Source organism: Alexandromys fortis, unplaced genomic scaffold (genome assembly GCF_014885135.2).
Source record: "Alexandromys fortis isolate MF-2015 unplaced genomic scaffold, M_Fortis_MF-2015_v1.1 scaffold_273, whole genome shotgun sequence".
Taxonomy (NCBI): Eukaryota; Metazoa; Chordata; class Mammalia; order Rodentia; family Cricetidae; genus Alexandromys; species Alexandromys fortis.
In genome coordinates this window covers 1,118,972-1,143,383 of record NW_026068145.1, presented here as the reverse complement: position 1 = coordinate 1,143,383, position 24,412 = coordinate 1,118,972, and the positions used below count along the sequence as shown (strand labels likewise).

The 24,412-nt window shown below is 47.7% G+C and overlaps 1 protein-coding gene across 1 annotated transcript in view; it reads right to left on the bottom strand.

The window, feature by feature from the left end:
• Positions 1 to 4,515, bottom strand: part of Dusp29 (dual specificity phosphatase 29) — a 48,704-nt gene extending 44,189 nt beyond the window's left edge. Inside the window, exon 1 of the mRNA XM_050126927.1 lies at positions 4,319 to 4,515. Within this exon, the coding sequence (XP_049982884.1) occupies positions 4,319 to 4,515 (197 nt within the window). The remainder of the gene's footprint in view (positions 1 to 4,318) is intronic.
• Positions 4,516 to 24,412: the final 19,897 nt, after the last annotated feature.

Sequence of the window (24,412 nt, the reverse complement as noted above, 5' to 3'; positions counted from 1 at the left end):
CTTCCCACAGGGCAGGGAACCCTGATTGCTCTTTGGGCTGACGAGGGAGGGGGACTTGATTGGGGGAGGAGGAGGGAAAGGGGAGGCGGCGGTGGGGAAGAGACAGAAATCTTTAATTAATTAATAAAGAAATAAATAAATTATAAAAAGAAAAAGAAAAACTCATCCTCAGTACAAATAAAAATTTAGGATTTATGCCTGTGGAGTCAGCCTTGGGTATTGGGCAGTGTCTCCAGAGAGACCAAGAAACGCAGGCATTTCTGTGATCCTGCATTGATATTCTCACACGGTTGTGCTGCTATGAAGTCCATGGTCCTTTGAAGTCTGTGAACCTTGATAAGTGGTGTCATACCCAGAACCCAGGATCAGAGTCAAGTATGATTCCTGTCCCCCCACCCCCCACTGTGTTTAGACCTTGAGAGCTGCCTGGCCTCTAAGTGAGTGAGTGTGTGTGTGTGTCTGTGTGTCTGTGTGTCTGTGTGTCTGTGTGTATGTGTGTGTGTGTTGGAGCCTGACTGTGCAGAGCTTAATTGAATTGAAAGGGCAGTGACATTTTCTTGGTTGAAATGAGCAGGGTTGTAATCAAAGGTCGAGGAAGCTTGCAGACACCCGCCATCCTGCCATTACCTGGCACCATCTTACGTAGAATGTGCCCTTTCTCAGACACTCGCGGTGTTTCTATGAAAGCAACCCTCACTTGGCATTCAGCCTTCCACTGGCTGGCCTTCACCTACATTTCTGGACACGTCACTAGCAACAGTGGCAATGACATTTACATTGGTCTGTCTCTTCACAGTTTCCAAAATGCTTCCTTTTAGGCTTCAAAGCTTCTTAACAACTATTTTAGAAGTGAGGACATAGGTCCAAAAAGGTAAAAGGCCATGTCCGAAAGCCACTGTACTTTTCCAGGGCTCATGGTAGGCTTCACTGTGGTTTAGAATGTTTGTTCTCCCTCCAGGGTGGGGGCCTGCCTTCCTGGCCCTGTCACCAGCAGGTTTTGGCATGGGCTTGCTTGGTCCAGTGAAATATGGCTAAAAATGGCACATGTCACTGGGTTGGGGGTGCATGCCTGTAATCTCTGCACTTGGAAGGTAGAGGCAGGGGTATTAGTGGGATTAGGAGTTGGGAGAGCAGCCTCAGCTATATGAGAGTTCCCTATAAACAAACAGATAAAAAAACATGGCGTACATCATGTGTAAGTCAGGCATTGTTTAACCACGCCTTTCTTTTCTCTCTGTTGCAAGAGAAAATGTCCCAGCAGTCCCTGCAATAGGGGCTGCCCTATCAGTCTGGAGCGTGGACTCCAGTGACCACAGAACATAAACTGTGGAGTCAGAGTGGACTATAATGTTGGGAAGCCAGCTGCTGTGGTGGCGGGCGGTCACTGAGGTGTGGGAGAGGCCTGTTTCATTGGCTCTTAAACTGACCGCATAGCGTTAGCGTTTGGCTTAATCCCAGACTGTCAGTCTTTGTATAAACAGTGTTGGGCTCGCAACCTTATGCACTGGGACTCCTGTGTCTGTGAATTATTCTTCCCGAAGTGATATCTGAGGTCAAAGTGTATGCACACCTCTTTGACAAAAGCAAAATTTGAATTATGGAAAATTTACAAATAGGACCCAGAGGTTGTTTGGGATTAAGGTGAATGCAGCATCAATACATGGCGCAGCGCAGGTGAACCGTGAGAGTACGCGGAGGACAAATAAGCCAGCTACAAAAGTCCACCAGGCCATCCCATCCCATGGCCATACAATGTCGAGATCAGGCCGATGTATAAACCAGAAGGCAGACTGGCGACTGCAGGGCCCTGAGGAAGGTGGGGGTGAGGAGTGGCTGCTTAATGGATCCTGGCTTCCTCTTGAGATGATAAAAATGTTCTGCGATTAGACTGAGAATATCACGAAATCATTGAATTGTACAACTTAGGAGGATGGGTTTTATGATATATGAATGATACTCCTGTAGAGCTAAGAGAAACAGTACATTGAGTTCTGTGCACCCCTCGCCTGAGTTCCCCTGATGTTCTCAGCTGGGAAACGACCGGACAAATTGTACCATAGTTATACTGTGGAATATTAAAAATGCAGAACAGCAAACACAGTGGCGTTTGTTTTTTAAGAAGAAATTGTTTAAGCCAGACATGGTAGTACACGCCTCTGATCCCAGTGCTTGAGGGGATGAGGCAGGAAAACCAGGAGGTGAAGGCTACTGAGACCCTGTCTCAACAGACAAAACGGAACACCCATCCGTGGAGCTGAGAGACACCTCAGCAGGGAAGAGCTCACAGTGGTTCCCAGCACTACCCTGGACCACTTACAAGTGCCTGTTACTACAGCTCCAGGGGTTCTGACTCCTGACACCCTCCCTGGCCTCTGCAGACACCTGCGTTCATATGCATCCCCTCAGCCCCAGGCATACATAGGTATACATAATGAAGATAAATTCTTTAGAAAAATACCAATCTGTCTAAAATAAATAAAAATGCATTGTGTGTGTATTTATTTTCTTGTGTTTAAAATAGCACACAGAAAGTGGAGATAGCACATGAACCTGCTATTTGGGAGCTAGCGAGACATTTGGTGGGTAAAGGTGCTTGTTTGACCTGAGTTCAATCCCTGGTTCCCACATGGTAGAGAGAGAACCAACCTCCATGCATACGTATATGATGGCTTGCTCTTGTACTCACATGCACACACACACACACACACACACACACAATAAAAAATAAAAAAGGGTTTGGAGAGATGACTCAGCGAAGAGCACTGGTTGCTCTTCCAGACTCCCTGAGTTCAATTCCCTGCAACCACATTGTGGCTCACAACCATCTGTAATGTAATCTGATGCTCTCTTCTGGCTGGCAGGCATGTGTGCAGACAGAGAGCTCATACATTAAAATAAATAAAAATAAATCTGCATAAGATGCTTTAAAAAACAAAAACAAGCCAGACAGTGGTGGCGCATGTCTTTAATCCCAGCACTTGGGAGGCAGAGGCAGACGGATCTCGGTGAGTACAAAGTCAAACTGGTCTACAGAGTGAGTTCCAGGACAGCCAGGACTATCACACAGAGAAAACCTATCTCAAAAAACCAAAACCAAAACACCCAAAACTTAATACTTGTTATGGGCAGAATTAAGAGTGGAAAAAGAAAGATTGTATATTTGTTTGTTTCTGTTTTGTTTGAGACAGAGTCTCAGAGACCCAGGCTAGCCTTGAATTCTGTACAGCCAAGGCTGACTGTGAACTCCCATCTCTCCCTCTAAATGCTAGGATTATAGGCCCGCTGCACCACGTCTGGCTTACAGTTTGTTTTATGACCCCATTTACTTTAACTTGGTAGGTAGTTGCATGTAGTGTTTCTAACTTCTCACAGGTTAATAAAAAAGGTTTAGGGAAAAATAAGACAAGGGCACCTGCTAGATATTTTACCTCTGGTTTTTAAGCAGTCAGCTGGTAGTAAGAGCAACACGCACAGGGGTCCTGCACGTTTGCTCTAAGGACTGGCATGGCTGAAGTTCAGAAGGATGAGGGGAGGGGTGAAGTGGAAGTCATGAACCTCAGATCTCGGTCATCAAGATTTTTTAATATAGGGTACTTACTAAACAGTCCTGTGACTCAGTTGCCTTGCCTTGAGATTTCTTTCACTGGTGTGTTGTGAGGGTCAAACGAGGTCACATTTGCAGGGATTTTAGCATAGTGTCTACCACGCAGTGGTCCTTAAATGATGGCCACAGAAATTTCTCAGTTGTTTGTGAAGCGGGGAAACTGACTATAAGACCTATAAAGAGACGGTGACCTCAATTTTGACTACTGTTTTCAGATACTCCTAAGGCCAAGCTCCAACTCCGGCTCTGGCTAATAGTCAGCTAAGATAGAAGACGAGATTCCCCAGCCTATCTTGCAGCTAGGTGCAGGGGAAGTCTTAGGCTAGACTTCCCTTTGGAAAGCTGTCCTTCTTGACTTCCTTTCTCCTGACTTTCCTGTTGGGTTCTCTGTGAGGATTCTGGATTCTGCGCAACCTTGAAGAACACTAGACCCTCATTATGGTGAAGCAATACACAGAAGCCCTCATCTTGGCTCTCCTGCAGTTACCATGGTTGCCCCAGCTAGACTTCCTTTGGACTTAACACACAAGAGAAAAAAGAGCCTGCCTTGCTTAAGGCTCTTTTCTAAGTTTTTGTAAAATGAAGATGAGCCCTAACTAAGATACTTCTCATAGGACAGCTGACCAGGAAGTCAAGGCTTGTGACTCGGAGCTGCAGAGTGACCGAGGAAGCACTTGTTCCTTTCCCAGGGTGACATAAGGGCCTGGAACTTACTCATCACCGATGTGGAGCCTGGGCCAGACCTCGTTGACGTGCGTGTACTGGGGACTGCCCTTCCAGAAGAGGCGCTCCAGCTCGAAGGCACCAGGGGTGCAGTAGTCCTCAGGCTCTCCCTCCTCCTCCTGAAGGGACAGCCTCTTGGCAGAGGGGTAGGTATTCTTGAGGCTTGTCTTTGTATCTCCCGACGCCATTTTGGAACCAAGGGATTTTCTTTCCTTTCTGTAGGAAAGAGAGTCAGGATGGGGTTAGCATGGAACAGTGGTCGTTAAAGAAGGTCACGATGGGGTTAGCAGGGAATACTGGTCGTTAAAGAAGGTCACGATGGGGTTAGCAGGGAATGGTGGGCATTATAGGGGTGAGGATGGGGTTAGCAGGCAGCAGTGGGCATTTAGGGGTGAGGATGAAGTTAGCAGGAAACGGTGGGCATTATAGGGGGTTAAGATGGAGTTAGCAGGCAGTGGGGGCATTATAGGAGGAGGTGAGGATGGAGCCTAATTTGGTGGGTTTGTCTCTCGCCTGCTGTGTCCCCTCTTGCTCACCCCAGGCCACACTGGTCAATGAGGAAGGCCATTCCGGCAGTTAAACAGCACTCCCCAACATTCCAGTGTGCACACAGCGAAAGGGCTGGGGCCTGAGGCAGTTTCATAGCAGACGGCAGAGCAGCTTTGAGCCTAGGAAATTCCCCTAGGCGAGCCAGGTTGTCTATCCCCTGCCCTCGTTTTTGTTTTTATTCGTTTGCTTGCTTATTTATTTTTGGTTTTTCGAGACAGGGTCTCTTGGTGTAACTCTGGCTGTCCTGGAACTCAACTCCGCAGACCAGGCAGGCCTTGAACTCAAAGATCTACCTACTGGGGTTGAAAGAGAGTCCTAGCTAGACAGCAGTGTCTGCTCATCGAAAGCTGTTGGGGAGTTTATCAAGCTCTGCTGGTGGGATGTGGAAGAAATGTCTCCATTTTTCCCCAGGAATCTTGCAGATTTGACAAGTAAACCGGACTTCCTTAGCTGTTCATCCACACAGCTCCAAATCCAAAGATTCACCCTCCAAGGATCAAATGAGAAAAGGGAACCTGTTCTGAACCTGACAAACTTCCTCTCTTGCCTTTACTCCCTAACCAAGGTAGCTTAACCACCATTCATTCACACATTATATATACTGCACATCAAAGTAACCCAGAGATGATTTAAAATCTCCATATGCAAATATTGGCCACGGTCCCTTTTGAGACAGGGTCTCCTGTAGCCCAGGCTGGCCTCAAATTTGTGGAGTAGTGATCCTGATTTCTAATCCTTTCCCTCCATGTCCATAGTTCTGACTTGATAGGTCTGTACCACCGTGCCCAGTTTATAGGATGCTCAGGCACAAACCTGGGCTCTGTGCTTAGGCGGGTGCTCTCCCATTTTATAAGAAGGACTTGAACGTCTGTGGATGCTGAGGCTCCGAGGATCTAGAACCATTCCTCCATGGCTTCCGCAACCCTCCTTCTCTGACAGCTGCTGTCGGTTCCGTTTCTTTAGAGTCACTGGCTCAGTCTTAACTCTAAAATGTGCCGTTCTCACCACTCTCCACAGGAGGGAAAGAGCACACTGAAGATGTTTGGCACATATCTCTAGCCTGCTGAGAGGGAGGGTGGTGGAGGCTGCAGTGTCATAGGATAAATCCAAGAGTGTTAGAAAAGCCAGGAGCACGAAACATCTGGATGAAAGACTGTAGAACGCAGTCTGAAAGGCGCGTGCATCACCTCAGACGCACGTACCAAAATAACTCCAGGGGATTCACACTCTTTAAACACTCCAACAGGCCCACAGTCTGGAGAGATGGCTCAGCGATCTAGAGCCTGCACGGTTCCTTCATAGTTCTGTTCTCACACCCACACATCGGGTGGCTCACAACTACCGCCACTTGAGCGCCAAGGCGGTCCATTGCCGTCTTCTAGACATTGCCAGCACCGGCTCTCACATGTGCTTCTACCTACATACACACATTTACATAATTCAACATAAATCTTTAAGATGGATATAATGATAGTTTAATCCCAGTACTGGGGAGGTAGAGGCTAGCAGATATCTGAGTTCAAGGCCACCCTGGTCTACAAAGAAAATTTCAGGACAGCCAGGGCTTCACAGAGAAACCTTGTCTACCCCCCCTCACACACACCATCCCCCAAAAAGTAAAGCCAGGCAGTAGTGGCACATGACTTTAATCCCAGCACTTGAGAGGCAGAGACAGGTGGATCTCTGTGAATTCAAGGATAGAGAAACCCTGTCTGGAGAAAAAAGAAAGGTAAAATATTCACAGGTGAAATGATGTAGTCCCTAGAATTTGTATCAAACCGATACAGTTGGAGGGCCAGCCAGATGGCTCAGCAGGTAAACTGCTTACCAAAAATGCCTGGAGAGCTGAGTTCAGTTTCCAGAAGCCACATGAAAGAGGCAGGGAATAGATGTGGAGAGAGTGGTCCTCTGACTTCTATACATGTGCTGTGGTATGCACACATATAAAATAAAAATATAGTTGGATGAATGCAGAAACGCAGTGTTGGAGGTAGGGTACTGATGGAGGGGGGGGGAAGCAGGATTGGCTGGGAATGGGGGTTAGGTTTGCGCTGGTTTACATGCAGTTGGCCCCATAATCTCATGGGGGAGCGATACTACTGGGAGGAAGTGTGTCACTGTGGAGGTGGACTTTGAGGTCTCATATATGCTCAAGATGCCAACCACTTCCTGTTGCCTGCAAGCCAAGATGTAGGACACTCGGCTCCTCCAGCACCGAGTCTGCCTGCACGCCACCATGTCTCACCATGATGACAATGAACTAAACTTCTGAAAATGTAAACAAGCCACAGCAATTAAATGTTTTCCTCATAAGAGTTTCTGTGGTCATGGTGTCTCTTCACAGCAATAGAAACCCTGTTCCTCTTTGCATGTGTTTAGGAATCCCTGTGATTAATTTTTGAAAGTGCTAGGCACAGTGATAAATACCTACGGTCTAAAATATTCTGGGAGGTGTTTCAGACCAGGAATCTAAGAGTTGAGAATGAGAAATCAGTCTCTTAAGAAAAATAAAAATTTTAGCTGGGCACACACCTTTAATCCCAGCACTTGGAAGGCATGGGCAGGCGGAGTTCTGTGAGTTAGCCTGGTCTACAAAGTGAGTTCCAGGACAGCCAAGGCTATTACACAGAGAATCCCTATCTTAAAAAAAAAAGAAAGAAAGAAAGAAAGAAAGAAAGAAAGAAAGAAAGGAAAGAAAAAGAGTAAAAAATTTAAAGAACGATGAAAAGGCTTGGAACTGTAGATGGAGGTCGTTCATCTGTTCCCAGCCGCGCAGACCCAAAATAATCACACAGAAACTGTATTATTTGCAATACTGTTTGGCCAATAGCTTAAGCATATTTCTGGCTAACTCTTATATCTTAAATTAACCCATTTCTATTAATCGGTGTATCACCACATGGCTGTGGCTTACTGGCAAGGTTTCAGCGCATCTGTCTCCTGCTGGCAGCTACATGGCTTCTCCCTGACTCAGCCTACTCTCTCTACATAGATATCTCTTTCAGCCTGGCTATATTCTATTAAGCCATTGGCCAACAGCAGCTTCTTTATTAACCAATAAAAGCAACATATATACAGAAGGACTTCCCACACCACTGAAAGCATTGTACCCATGATTCAATTCTCCTATAGAGATGGGCCAGGTTTTGTGAGTTCTTCCTTCTTACAGCCTGCTTCATAGAGTAGGGATCACATGGGGAAGAGAGGACCCTGCTTTGGAGCCTGCCAGTACCATTCATTGTAAAGATTGTCTCCACTAGAGTCATTGGCACGGGCTGAAAATACAGATTCCGGGATTGTACACTGGCAGCAGGGACCGCAAAGTCCTTATTTTAGCAAGATCCCAGGAGAGTCTGTGCTTGCTGACAGTCCAAAGTAGTTGACTGACATGTGGCTGAAGAGTCAAAGGAATGGTTGGAAGGGTGCCGAAAATGCCTTCTACCTCCTCCCTGAAATGGGGCCAGGTCATTGGCTTCCCATGCAGATGCAGGCCTGGGAAAGGAAGGACTTGGCCCACCCAGATGGAGGGTTGCTGGGTGTCCTTATCTCTAAAGTAAATTGATGGACTGAGGGGTGAACAAACGGATGGATGATGAGCAAATGAGAGGAATGAATGACAAAGGCCTGGGAAGCGTGGCCAAGGGCTCAGCCAGAGCTTTGGAAGCAGGACCGGCGCTCGCTCCGACTGGGTTCAGGGGAGGGCAGTGCAGTGCACAGGGTAGACTCTGCCTTCTCCCAGGGGCGGTTGGAGGCCTGAACTTGCCTCTTGGGCCTGCCTGCTGGGGTTTCAGGGACGGGGGCAATATTGCAGGCCTGGCTGAAGCTTCTCTTGCAGGAACCAGCCCAAACTCCTAGGTTGCAGCTTTCCTTTAGGCCGGCAGCAGCCGGAGTTCCAAAGACCTACTGCTCAGTGCATCCACGGCTCTCGCTCATCTTATTTCGAAGTGAGGCCTCCTGTTCCTAAATACTGTGGGTTTAGGTTCCCTTGAGTCCTGCTTATCACTAAGGGGACTTAAAAAGATACGATTTTAGGGAGATGCTAGAGTCTGTTCCGGTGTGGAACTTCCATCTGCCTCCTTGGATCGCTAACGCTGACCTCACCCTTGGTGAGGCCTCGTTCCCCTCGTTAGGCTGTGGAGGGAACCATCCCTGGCTAGGGCCCTGCATTTAAAACCTTGGCTGTATTTCCAGACAGAAGAGGAAGTGGTGCGGTCTGCCGGAGCAGCTAGGCACTTAGAGGGGGCTCTGGGACCTATTATCCTCCAGCAATGCGGGAAACAGAACAGAGCGGGGAGCTGTCCAGAAACCACAGACCTGTAATCTTTCCAAATCCCGAAGACGGCCGTGCACCCCCAAACCCTACCCACACAGCTCCCAGATCTTTCATTCTTCTAGAGGAGGGGAGAGTCTGTTTCCCAGATCACAGCCAAAAGGGGAGGGGAAAGCAAACCTCTTCTGTTTGGTTTCCATAGATTCGACCGGGAGATTAACTGCCAAGGTCTCCATGACACACTGTATCAATCACAGGCTAAATGTCATAATGTGAACTGGGCAGGCTGTCAAGACAGGCTTCCAGATTCCAGTTACAGCTTCATACGTAAAGATTTGGACCTGAGGAAACCAATGCCAGCTCTGAAGGCTCCTTGGCCTGTGTGAGCATCCTTCTCAGAGGAACAGAAGCCAAGCTGGGCTCCTTCACAAAGAGGACAGGTGGATGGCATACTAACATAGTGGAAGGAAGTAGCTGAATACCAAGATCAAACGGTAACTGAATTATTAGCGCTAAGTGAGAGACACTAGGGAGTAGCGGGTGCTGCGGCAAACTAAAGAGCCCTGGGACAGCAACCCGTCATCCCATGCAGGAGTGCAATCCAGATATTTCTGCTATTGTTGAAAGATTTTATTTATTTATGGGGGGCGTGCATGTGTAGAGGTCACAGGATACATAATGGAAGTTGGTTCCCTTCTTCCACCATTTGTGTTCTGGTGACTGAACTCAGTCTGGGCTGCAAGTACCTTTACCTACTGAGCCATCTTGCTGACTCCTAATATATTTTTTAAATGTTTCTCTCTCTCTCTCTCTCTCTCTCTCTCTCTCTCTCTCTCTCTCTTTCTCTCTCTCTCTGTGTGTGTGNTGTGTGTGTGTGTGTGTGTGTGTGTGTGTGTGTGTGTGTGTGTGTGGCGTCAGAGGACAGCATATGGGCATCTATTCTCTCCTTTTACCGTGTGGGCCCTAGGGAATCAAACTCAGGCTGCTGGGTTTGCCAGCAAGTGCTTTTACATACTGAGTCATCTAGGCAGTCCATTTCCTGATTTTTTTATAAAAAGCCAGAGAGCTGGGCTGGAGAGATGGCTCAGTGGTTAAGAGCATTGCCTGCTCTTCCAGAGGTCCTGAGTTCAATTCCCGGCAACCACATGGTGGCTCACAACCACCTGTAATGAGGTCTGATGCCCTCTTCTGGGCTGCAGACATACACACAGACAGACTATTGTATACACAATAAATAAATAAATATTTTTTAAAAAAAAGCCAGAGAGCCCCCCAGAGTTTTATAAAATACTCTCATCTGTTTTGCTTTTGAAAAGGGACATTAGTATGTAGCCCTGGTTGGCCTAGAAATCACTACATAGACCATGCATATGTTGAACTTTGAGCAGTCCTTTTACCTCAGCCTCCCAAGTATTGGGATTGTAGGTATGAGCCACCATGACAAGCTTCAAGTTACAGTTCTGAAATCAGATCAAAGTCTTCTCTCCAGTCATGCGGTGGTGGCGCATGCCTTTAATCCCAGTACTCGGGAGACAGAGGCAGGAAGATCTCTGTGAGTCTGAGACCATCCTGGTCTACAGAGTGAGTTCCAGACCACCTAGAGGTGTAGAGTGAGATCCTGTCTCAAGAAAGAGGAGGTCATGGTGGTCCTGAGGAGGTGGTTATTGGTGAGAAGAGATCAAAAGGTTATGAAGCAATGTGTATGTTATGAGTCTGGTTTTAAATGAAGGTAATACAGGATTAACACTGGCTCTGTGCTTGTTGTAAAGCAATGGATTATGTCTGATTTGGTCTCTCTAGTGTCTGTGATGTAAGAGTACATTACATCAGCATATGGAGCAAAAGTTACCCCGATCCCATGAAGTTCTGATTTAGGGTTGTTATGTATGTGGAAGGTGTTCACTCTGAAATTGATGGTGCCTTCCTGAGGGCCCTAGAGCAACTGAGTTATCCTGTGGGCCTTGGGACAGCAGTCAGGCCTGGCTTCTCTCGGGTCATTCTAGTCTCTTGTGCTTCCTGGAGAGCCATGGCGACTCCGGTCTGTAGAGACCCCAAAGCTGGCACAGTGTCTTTAGGAAAATGGAAGCCTGGTAAGCAAGCCCAAGATCTCAAAAGAGGGGGTGCAGGGGTGTAGCTCTGATGCTTCAGGATAAAAGGACCTCCACTCCTAGGGAAACTCCTCCCTCCTCTGCCTGCAGATCAGAGACCCTTCCACTCCCACTCCTCGAGCAGAGAGGGCTCAGGACTTCCCTTCAGCCCAGTCTGGAGTTAGTTGGAGCCAATGTCCTCAAGGACACTCTGGGCTCATCAGTGCAATTGGAGGCAGCACCATCTTCTCTGTGACTCGACCTTCCAAGTCAGGCCAAAACTTTACCGGCCTGGTCAGTGTGAGAAAGAACTGGGCATGGTTGGATTGGCCAATCCACAAAGATCTCTAGCTTCTAGAAGTTTCTTGTCTAACAGAATAGTTTGTGATTTTGTTTTGTTTTGTTTCTGTTGTTGTTGTTTTTGAGACAGAGTTTCTCTGTAGCTTTGGGGCCTGTCCTGAAACTTGTTCTGTAGACCAGGCTGGCCTCGAACTCACAGAGATGTGCCTGCCTTTGTCTCCCAAGGGCTGGGATTAAAGGTGTGTGCCACCACTGCCCAGCTGAATTTTTTTCTTTTAATCTGCCCCTGGAACTGAGAGAATTGTTTTTGATGCAAAAACACAAGTCTGAATCTCTAGGCCCCGTGAACAAAGTGGAGCCTGTCACCCCAAGACCGTGGGACAGAGACAGGAGGAGCAAGACTGCATGAGCTGTGGGGGAAGAGAGCTGGGGCTTGCTCACTGCAGGCACAGCTCCAGGTTCAATAAGAACCTATTTCTCAAAGGACTAAGGCAAAGAGCAATAAAGCAGGATGGCCCACATGGCCTCTGGGCCATGTGCACATATCACACACACACACCTCACATACATACATGCACATATCATACACACCCCAAACACACATGCATGCACATATCACACACACATACATGCACATATCACAACACACCCCACACACATACATGCACATATCCTACACACACACCCCACACACATACATGCACATATCATACACACACACCCCACACATAATGCACATATCATACACACACCCCACACACATACATGCACATATCATACACACACCCCACACATAATGCACATATCATACACACACCCCACACATACATGCACATATCATACACACACCCCACATACATATATGCACATATCTCGCACACTCCCACACATACATGCACACATCACACACATATACAAGCACTTATCATGCACACACCCCACACATACATGCACATATCATACATACCCCAAACACACATGCATGCACAATCACACACACATACATGCACATATCACAACACACCCCACACACATACATGCACATATCATACACACACACCCCACACATAATGCACATATCATACACACACACCCCACACACATACCTGCACATATCACACACCCCACACATACATGCACATATCATACACACACGACACACATACATGCACATATCACGCCCTCACACACATACATGCACATATCACACCCCTACACACATACACGCACATATCACACCCCTACACACATACACGCACATATCACATACACCACACACACGCATATACCATACACACATACATGCACATATCACACACATATACATGCACATATCACACACACATACATGCACATACACACACATACATGCACATATCATACACACACCCCACATACATACTTGCAATTTTTCAAACAGTCTGTCCTCTTTTCAGAGATGCCCGTGGACATTTGTGTTCCTAGGGAAGAGTCAGTTCAAATTTAAATGTGATGCAGACACATTGCTTCTCAACACCACCAGAGTTGGGTCTGGAATGTTCCCTGGAAGGAGGGAGTGAGAACGATGTTGCATAATGGCTCTGTTAATGGAACAATGCCTACTGCTAAATTTTGGATTTGGCAGGAGTGTCCAAATATAAGTATATACATATTTTCAATTTGCCCCAAGTCTGTATGCATTTAAAATCTACCAAAAATGAGCCTAACCAGAGCATAAAAATCTGTGGATTCTTTTAAAATTAAAACTTGGATGAGAAAACCCGGGAATTTTTGTTGTTGTTGTTGTTGCCTATAATTTAATTCTTAATGTATCAGACATAATCCAAGTTTAACAGTTTTTTTTTCTTTTGGATTCTGGCAAGCATGTTAACAGGAGGCAATTATGTGAAATAATATAAAATCCTTTTATTAAAAAAAACAGAGAAGCCTTCATTTAAGCGGAAATTTAATATCACTTCTCCGATGGCGCCGATGCCATGGGCTCATTTGATTAGCTCTTCACATGATCCGCGGTGCTTTGGGGGTAATTTATGAGCTCCTAATTGATTTTCCCAGTCTTGGTTTGGCAAAGGTGGACCTCCCCAAGATGTGAGGTGGCTGGAGGCTCACACTTAGCTTCCCTCTCCCACAAAAGAATCAGCCCAAATGGACGCTACCCTGTGACGAGGGAGATGAGGTTCACGATGCCCTGACCAGGCCAGCTGTGGCTCCTGACTCTGAGATGTGTGGGATGCTGCGGGCAGTTTCCCAAAATGACAAGCTCTTTCAAGAATCATTTCCCGCAGCGTGTCACCTCAGAACAAGAGTTGTGGGGAGAAGGGTAGAGGGTTCATGCTGAGTGCTGAGGGGGCAGCTTTTGGCTCCCACTGTGAGCCCCTTCTTTTTCCTATCCGGACTACTCTTCCTTCCTAGGTCTGCCTTTCAAATGCCACACTGGGAAGGCTTGGAGCCAAGGCTGTTGTTTCTGAAAACCACCACAGAAGTCTCAGAGAAATCCCAGTCCTGGCCAGACTCTTAGGAATGAGCACACGGGTGGCCTCCCTCATTGTATTTCCCAGGGAACATCTGTTCTCGAAACCTCCTAGATGGGGCGTGAAGGAAAGTGAGGGTCAGCGAGGCTAAGAAAAGTGACATCCGCTAGGCGTGGTGGTGTGTGCCTTCAATCCCAAAGCACTTGGGAGGCAGAGGCAGGCGGATCTGTGAGTTCGAGGCCAACCTGGTCTACAGAGAGAGTTACAAACAGCCAAAAGCTACACAGAGAAACCCTGTCTCACAAAATCAAAGAACAGAGCAGCCAAGTGAGAGGTCCAAGATAGGTATACCTACAGGCTCTGAGGCACGCAGGATCCAGTCTCTACCGCTACCCACGCTGTGTAACCTAGGACAAACCACCTAATTCACTGTGCCCCAGTTTCCTCATCTGGAAAGGAGGACATTGTGGAACAGAGGAAATGTATCAATACTTAAAAGGAAAGCTCCCAAAACTGTTGTGGGAGCCCAGAACTAGGGAGGCTGAGGCAAGAAGATTGACATGTGTTTGAGGCCAGCCTGGGCTACTTAGTGAGTTCCAGATCAGCTTGGGCTACAGAAACGTCTGTGGCTGGTGACCAGCCTTGAGCCTGCGCACACTGCTCTTTTATCTGTCATGGGACAGACAGTCGTCACAGGAAGTCTATCCTCACCTGGGCCCTCTAAACACCCCCCCCCCGTCACCCCAGCTGAAACCTCCTTAGCTACGGCATCTGGCTCGATGATGGTGAGGGCCGAGCCCACTCCTCTCATCCATAGCCTTTGCCCCTAAGGTGGCCTTAGAGCTGCCTCACCTGCTCTTGTTCTCTGGTCTCCTCCCACTTCCCACCGCCATGCCCACGGTGCCCCCTCAGAAGGCCCTCGAGCCCCATCACTGGTAAGTAAATGTCAGAGTCCTCCACCTTCTCCACAGGGCCCATACAGGGAGAACAAGGAGGGGCCACAGAGAAACTGTCAAAACAGCAGAAAGAACACAACCTATGGGGGTTCCTCCAGGGGCTGGTGACCTCCTCACATATGACCCTCATATCGTCTTCTTGGAGTATTTTCAGCTTCTTAACAGTCCTGGTAGTCCCAACAGCTCTTAAATTTCAGGCCCACCAGTGACAACTGGGGCCATGGGACAAGGGCAGTGGGATCTGAGACACAGGCTATCCTCTCCTCGCCTGCTGTCTAAGCTGGGTGGCTCTATGTCTCCATCACCCAGCCTTCCATCTCTACTGGAGTATTTCCACCCCAACCCTGCATGCCCTCAAAAGTGGGAAGTCCTCAAAGAGTATCTTATTTTGGGGGTGGCTTACACTCACCAGGACACTGGAGGCTTGAGTGCTGGTTTGTAATTTGCACTGCCCTACACGTGATCCAAGGGAATCGGGTGCCTCTGTTTCCCCTTGCTCCCTAACTCTAACCAGCTAGATGGACACAGGTAGAACCTTGTGTAGAATATAAAATATAACACAGAGCCTCCAATACCACAAACAGGGCCTACGAACCTTAACACACTCAGCTGTTCCCTAGAAACAGTTACAGAACCAGAAATTCAGATTTAGAGGTCATGAAAGAGAGAGGAATTCAGTGGTGTCTCTAGAGAATGCAGGGATAACGAGAGGCCTTTCATCCCCAAAGGATGTTCTCCACAGCTCCAGAAATTGTGCAAGTAAAGTCTCTCACAGTCATTTTCTCACAGGACACTTGGACAAATCCCAGAGGCAACAGGTTTCCCATTCAAAGCCCTTACCTGGGTGTCGGGTGCCTGGTGCCTGGCTGAGTCGAGAGGTCCTGGTCTGTATGTGTGGCAGCTTTACACAGAACCTCCAGACTGGCTCAGAGGGCCTATTTTTAGGGTCAGATCTGCTGACACTGACCATGCATGCTGTCCAGTCTAAGAGGAGACCTGTGGCATTTGTTTGCAAAATAATTTGCCAAGTGTGACCTGAAACCCTTGACTTAAGCAGTCTGGTATCAGGAGGCCCACATGCTTGTATCTGGTCCAGCCATAGGTACAGGACATGTGGCCATCAGGGAGGTGATGGATGGGAATTTCCCAACTTTTTTTTTCTTGGGTTGGATAAGGCCAGGTGTCCACGGCCCTGCCACGGACTCTGTCTCAGGGTGGTGGGGATGGGGGAGGTTTGCCTGCTGGCACGGAGCCCGCAGGAGGTCTCAGTGTCCACAGCATGAAGAACTCCACTGCAGTCTTCTCTGAGGTTAAGAGCACTGATTGTTCTTCCAGAGGTCCTGAGTTCAGTTCCCAGCAACCACATGGTGGCTCACAACCATCTGTAATGAGATCTGGTGCCCTCTTCTGACCTGCAGGCACACATGCAGACAGAATATTGTATACATAATAAATAAATAAATCTTAAAAAAAAAGATTCACCACAGTATGGACTATAGACACAGCTTCCCTTCTTCTCTACCTGGATTTTCTCACCTCTGTTGCCATGCACGCCATTTTCCTAGTAACCTGTCCAACAGGGGAGACTTTGACCTTCCTCAGTAGGGTTGCCCGTAGACCCCAGAAACAGAAGATTTCCGAGTTTGCATTTTTTAGAGGGTCCTTACAACACACACACATATAAACACACACACACACGGCTATAGGGGCATAAGCATCAGGGGGAGATGTTTACAGGTCTTTTAGAATAACTAAAAAGAAATGGGGGAAAAACTCCACAACATTGAATAGTAAGAATTTCAGAAGATCTGGGCTATTCTGTGTCCTGGTCATAGGGATGGGTCACAGCGCTACACATTTCCAATAAAGTTCTATCAAGGAGGGCTGCATTTTGATGTCTTTCAGTGTATAAACCACTGGGACGTGTAGGTGCTTGGGATCCAGCTGTCAGTGCCAGCCTAGATGACTTGTAACTCTGTCTAGCTTTGTGATGCACACCTTCCAGGTCAGGGAAGCTTTTTTCCTTCTCTCGTTATGTGTCCTTAGAACATACGGGGAACAGAGTCCGAATTCTGGGTGGGAGGTGGGTAGGCTGCCTTCCACTGACTTTGGAGGCAGACACCACTTTGGAGGATGGGAAGGATTTGAGCTGTGGAGGTGCCTCAGCGAAGGACAACTGATTCTCCCTCAAGTCTGGGTACCAAGATGGAATGCAGAACCTGACAGCGCTGGTCGTTTTAGTAATTCTGCCTAACTGTTTTGGAATGCCCTCTAATAAGCCTAAAATTCCAACAAACATATCATATGCATACATATATACATATGTTTGTTTCCTGAGATAAAACTTGATGATGTAGCCCAGGCTAGCCCTGAACTTCTGACCCTCTTGCTCGGTCTCCCAAATGCAGCTGTTATGTATATGCACACAATGCCTGCCATCTTTTTTTTTTTTTTGAAAAAAAATTTTCCGCCTCCTCCCAGCCTCCCAATTCCCTCCCCCTCCCCTCACTCCTCTCCCCCTCCCTCTCCAGTCCCAAGAGCAGTCAGGGTTCCCTGCCCTGTGGAAAGACCAAGGACCACCCACCTCCATCCAGGTCTAAAAAGGTGAGCATCCAAACTCGCTAGGCTCCCACAAAGCCAGAACATGCAGTAGGATCAAAACCCAGTGCCATTGTCCTTGGCTTCTCAGCAGCCCTCCTTGTCCGCCATGTTCAGAGAGTCCGGTTTTATCCCATGCTTAATATTCTTTTTTAATGTGGTTTTATTTATTTTAATTTATATGTACATGTGTGTTTCTCTGTGTGTGTGTATATGCCATATGTGGGGGGGGGGGCTGCAGTGGTCAGAAGAGGGTGTCAGATGCCCTGGAGCTAGAGTTATAGGTAGCTGCAAGCCACCATCTGTGGGTGCTGGGAACTGAACTCAGCTCCTCCACAAAGCAGCAATAAATGCACTTAAGCTCCAAGCCACCTGTCCACCGCGCTTCTTTTGACAAGCTGGTTTGCTGTGTACACCAGTAGCCTTGAACTCTCAGCCATCCTGCCCAGCCTCCCAAGTGTGGGATTATAGGCATGCACCAAGACGCCCAGCCTTGTTTTTCTAATGAATGCACACTTGTGAGCATATTTATGTGTATTAGTGCATATATGTGCATGTGCATATAGAGACCAGAGAACAGCCCCCGATGCCATCCTCGGGAATACCATGTTTCCTTGACAACAGGTCCTCTCATCAGCATGGAGCCTTGGGTATCCTCCTGACTCCTTCTCCTCAGGGCTGTGGACTACAAAGGTGTTGCATCATACTTGGAAGAATTTTATGTGGTTCTGCTGATGAACTCAGGTCCTTATTATTTTGAAGTAAGTACTTTATTGACTGGCCCATCTCCCCTGGCCCACCCTCATATCCTTTAATCTGTAGGTATAGGTGTAATAAGGGGACCCTGTAGTGACCTTTCTTTGTACTAGACTTGTAAACCATTTGTTTACTTGTTTGTTTGTTTTGGCTTGGGTTTTGTCATTATTTTTTGTTTTGTTTTGCTTTGTTTGAGACAAGGTCTCTCTCTTTAGCCCCAACTGTTCTGGAACTCACTCTGTAGACCAGGTTGTTCTCAGATTCACAGAGTTCTACCTGACTCTGCCACCCAAGTGCAGGGATTAAAGGCGTGTGCTACCATACACTGTCAAGTTATTTAATTTTTACGACAGTGTTTTATGCATTAACATTTTCAAAAACTTGAGCTAAGATTTTTAGGTTCATTTAAGTCATTTTGGTCAACTACACTATCCAATGGCTACTCCATTTTGTTCATGGAAACTATCTTAGAAGAAAGAGTTCTCCTGAGGGCCAGTGAGAGGGCTTGGGGAATAAAGGTACTCGTACAAGTACTAGCCTGGCGGCCCAGAACCCACGTAAAGGTGGAGAGAGAGAGCAAATTACACCAAGTTGTTCTCTGACTTCCTCATGCACATCTGGCACTCAGGTACACACACACACAGACACACACACACTCACACACACAGCATGCAACACAATAATAAAATAAATGTAAGATTCTCAAAAGAACACTTTTGAAAATACATAGCAAGCCAGATGTGGTGATGTTTGCCTCTAAGCCCAGCACTCAGGAGGCAGAGTCAGGCAGATCTGAGTTTGAGGTCAGATCTGCAGAGCAAGTTCTAGAACAGGGCTATATAAAGAAACCCTTTCTCAAAAAGGAAAAAGAAGAAGAAAGGAAAGGAACTAGATGGTGAAATAATCTTACTTCTTTATTGTTTTTATTCATTAGTATTTTGATAAAGATGTGTTCACATTTTCTACGTGGAATTCAGTGGATCATTTTACTTCAGATTCATTAGAACAGTGTTGTTCAAGAGAAACATAATGCAAGTCATGTTTCGCATTTTTTAATTTTTAGGAGCCACATTAAAAACTAGTTAAAAAGAAACAGGTGAAATTAATTTGGATATTTCATTTAACAGAATATATTCCAGGTATTATCATTTCAACACGTAATCAGAATGAAAATTTGTTAGAGCAGTTATTTGGTGCCATAGTAAGCCTTTGATGTATATAAAAGTTTGAGTATTACAGCCCATTTCAGTTTAGAGCAGTTTCGAGAGCTCAGCAGCCCCACTGGGCTGGTCTAGATCCTGAGACTAGAACACAACAGCCTGGTGACAGGAGCTTAGGCTGGAGCTTCCATTTGTCCCTCTCCTCCACAAGAAGGCTCCCTGCTAACCCTGTTCCGTGCTTTGGAAGTCCTTGTGGGCTGCCCGGGAGCCGTGGCCGCTGGCCAGCCCTTGTCTCTGTAGCGCTGTCACTCTTGACTTTGATGGGTGAGCTATGTGAGGACATGTGTTTGGAGAGCAGGTCTAAGGACCGGGGATGTTTCTCTGAAATCGATACCACTGTTTATCGCCGTGGCTGTCAAAACACTGGGAATGCCTGCTGTGAGCTTTCTATTGAGGGGGGCCAGGGTCCTGGCTCTACACACGGCCCTTTCTAAACTATCCCATCTCCAAAAGGACCGGTGCCTTTCGAGCCCCTCTCCAGCCTGTCAGTGTTCGCAAGCAAATCAGTCAATTGTGTCTCCATTAGCACCTGTCTTCACTCCAGGGCTAGTTGATTTTGCAGATAGATGGCTGTCTTCCTTCACCGCCTGTTACTGCCACAGTGACACCGACGGAGCTCAACGGGGAGCTTGCTTGTGTGACACAGACTGGAGGGCACGGGAGTAAAGGGCATGTGCTCTCCAAACACAAGGAAATGGTTCAACTCCAGTCTCTGCCGCTTAGCTCTAAGCCGCTATGGGCGCCCTGACTACAAGCCATCCCCTCATCTGTAGCCTGGAAATAAGCATGGGAGGCAATTTTTGTGGATTAAACAACACAGTTCATTCGGGGTTCTCGACTTGAAGACATACTAGCCACTGCTATTCTTTAGAGTCTCGGTAATTGCCTTAGTTCATTGGACAGATGAAGACATCTCTACTGAAAATTAGCAGTCCACTGGGGCTGGACTCCACCTGCGCATGCAGCTGACATTCCCACACGCCAAGGCCCCAGCCTGTGTCCAGTCCCTGCTCCAGCATGCCGTAAAACAGGGTGTCAGGGTCGGCCTCAGGTGAACCCACTGTCCAGAAATGGCCCCTTTATGAGTGAGGGCTGCCCAGAGGAGCCAGGAGACTCTAAGGAACGTTTTTTGGAAGAGGCCAACTTTGACACCAAGAGAAGAAGACTAGATGAAACTGTCATATGATATGCTGATTGCCCTCGAGCCCTGTAGGACAAAGCGAACACCTGTCTCACAGACAGTGGGACTGTTCCCAATTACCATGGAGATTTTGGCTCTGGGATAAGAATTAGCCAACCCATAATAGTTGAGTTGTGTCCAGAACCTTGAATCCATCCCAGTCAAATCTCGGGGGCTTTGAGCTGAAACGCAGCTCGGCAGCCAAGCCTTCACCTGGCATGTTGTAAGGCCCGAGTTCTAGCTGCAACACCACACAGACAAACAAACAAATAAACTTAAATATTTGCCTGGGAAGGGGAAATAACAGGATGGCCTAAGGCTAATTCTTAGGAAGGAATGGATGTCTATACAGCATGTAGTGAACCCTGGGGGATTGGGAAATGATGCCTTCTCGGGTGAGTGGGTCCCCTCTGTGCAAACTGGACAAGGTAGCTGTCCACCCCAACTACATTCGTGGACAGAAGCACTGTTGAGCAATGCTTGAAAGAAAATGTGCCCCTTCCCCCTCAGTGGACAGTGCCCTAAGTCAGGGTACCTGGCAGGGTGGCCTGGGCTAGACTTTCAATTCCCTTGATTTCTTTTTTAATTCATAATCTACATAAAAGTATTCTGGCTTGACGGGTCTGGATTCACAACCCCATTTTATAGATGAGCAAACTGAGACTCCGAGGAAGAAATCGGAATGGGATGTGGGTTCAGGCTCTAGGGCAAGTGCTGCCAGCTGACCCTGTCACATCTCTGGGACACTTGGTCCCAGTCCTAGATGGCTGTCAGATGCCCTAGTATAGAGGGGCTTTATATCCCAGCTGGAGCACGGCACACGGCTCATGCTGCTGTGCCCAGCTTCATCCCAGAATCTAGGCCAGACCATATACGGCTGCACCAACGCTAGGGAGAGACAGCTGTTTTCAGTTCAACCTGGAGTTGGTGGGGTCTGGAATTAACCAGATCAGACACAGTCCTAGGTAGCAGCCCAATCTACTTACCCCCAATGCCCAGAGGTTCTTCTCCTGACAGACAACTCAGTCCTTGTTGCTATTTCTGGCTCATATGCTGTCAGCAACACCCAAAGTAGTGACTCCAGAGTCATCCTGGTGTGTTCATGTGGGCAGTCTGCCCTGCTGCCTGGACTAGGGCATCTGGAGGCTGGGACAGAGCCTTCCCTTTGGCCTAGAGATCAGGTTTCAGCAGGGCACATTCCTGGGACTCTGTAGATGGAGTTCAGAATCTAGGGCTGCCTTGGGAAAAGGTAGGGAAACCATAAGAGCTCTGCTGTCTTGGTGGGGACTCTGAAGGATTCAAGGGTCCTTATAGGGGGAGGGTATCGGGCAAGCTGGTTGAAAGACAGTGCATGCAAGTGCAGCTGGAGCAGAGACCACCCAGTCCCAAGACATGGCAGGATCTGGTCTCTTTCATGGCCTTTGTTATGGGGCCAGGCCATAGTGGTATAAAACCCACAGCTGATGGTCCAGGGACGCACGGAGCTGTATCTGAAGGGGTTTCAGGAACCTCGTCCAGGATGGCAGCTCCTATGGTTTGAGTCTGAAATGTCCCCTCCAGGCTCATCTGTTTGAATGTTTGGATCTCAGCGGAAGGTGCAGTCTGGGGAGGTTTGGGAGCTTTTGGGACACAGAGATGTGTTACAGCTGATAGTCTACATTCTAATTTTAGCCTGAGATCTCTGCATCTGGCCTGATGTTGTAGTCACTGCGCTGTTGCTGTGACCAAGGCCATTTTTATAAAAGAAAGCAGTTAACTGGGGGCTTGCTTGCTGATAGTTTTAGAGGATTAGTCCGTGATCATCACGGCAGGAAGCAGACAGGCATGGTGCTGGAGCAGTAGCTGAGAGCTTTGTATACTGATCTTCGGGCAGCAGGACCAAACATTCAAACACATGAGCCTATGTGGGCTGCTCCCGTTCAAACACCTCACTGAGTTCTCTGACTCCTGGGCAAACAGTGTGAGCGGCCTCACATTCCTGCTGCCACAAATGGAGCTACCATTAATTTTGTCAGAAATTGCGAACCATAATAATGACGTCCTTCTTTAAGTAGCTTCTATCAGGTATTTGACACAAAAATGTAGGAGCATCAGGGAGGCAAGGGGCCAGAACCTGGAGAAATCTTCATACTCTTTGTTAGGGTCAGACAGAGAAAGCATGGGACAAGCGGGAACAGCCAGAGACGAGGGGAAAAACTTATCATTTCACCCTCAAAACCAGGCCAGGACTGTGCTGTTTACCAGTGAGGAACCCAAGGGGATCTTTCTGTCCTATCTTCTTCCTTTTCTCATGTAGCCCAGGCTGGCCTCAAACTCACTAGTACTGGGGATGACCTTGAACTTCTGATATTTCTGCCTCTATCTTCCAAGTGCTGGGATTACATGGCTGAGACATGTGCACACATGGTTTATGTCATACCGGATGTGATGATTTGAATGAAAATGGTGCATAAGTGCATAGGAAGTGAAACTTTTAGCTGTGGCCTTGTTGGAGTGTGACCTTAGAGGAAATGCGTCACTGGGGGTAGGCTCTGAGACTTCAAATGCTCAAGCCAGGCCCAGTGCCGCTCTCTCTTCCTGCTGCCCACCAATCCCGATGTAGAGCTCTAAGCCAGCTCTCCAGCACCACGTCTGCCTGCATGCCACCATGCTCCTTGCCATGACAACAATGGGCTAAACCTCAGAAACTGTAATCCAGCCCCAATTACATATATTCCTTTAGAAGAGCTGCATGGTCACGGTGTCTCTTTACAGCAATAGAAACCTTAATTAAGACATGAGGACCAAACCTAGAGCCTGTGCACACTAGGCAAGCACTCTCCTGAGCTACATCCCTAGCCCCTGGCCTGGAAGCTACTATGTCATCTAGGCTGGCCTTGAATTCACAAGGTTAGGGCATAAGCTTGCTGCTTTGTTATTCATGGCATCGTGGATCAAACCCAGAGGTTTATGTATACCAGGCAAGTGCGGGCCACTGCACTGCAGCCCCCGCACCAGCAGTGAGTTTTTCAATGAGTTTTTCAGACTGTTCACTGGTGTTCGTACACTTGTGTTTTGGAGGCAGTGCATTCATGCCACAGTAAGTGTGTGGCGGTGAGAGGACAGTTAGTGGGAGATGCTTCGCTCTCTCTGCCTGTGGGTCCCAGGGACTGAACTCAAGCCCTCAGGTTTGGTAGCACTGGACCTTAAGTCGCTTTATTTTAAAGTAAACTTCTCTTGCTTTACTATTTCTGTGTGCAGCATGCTGTGTTATGGTGTGTATGCTGCCATGGCACGAATGTGGAGGTCAGAAGACACCGTCACGGAGCCCATTCTCTCCTTTATAAGGTGGAGACTGATCTCAGGTTGTCAGGGCTCGCGCTACAGACACTTTTACTTGATGAGCCATCTTGCTGACCCCCAAAAGTGAATTTTGGCCTGGCCCAGAAAGGATGTGACCCTTGGAATTTAGCCATGGGTGAGAGTATGAAAGGGACAGGATGAGGGAGAAACTGCCCAGTCCCCAGCGCCGCATCACACTTACTCCTGAAACAGAACACTATCACTAACTCATCCCCTCCTACACTCTCTCCTCAGGGAGCCTTGTCACACCCTCAGGCTCCTCCCTCCACCAGGCTGCTGAGTCAGAACCAGCAAGCCATCCTTAGGCTCCTGGCCTTCGTGACAATAAAGCCATTGTCTCACACACATCCTTTATT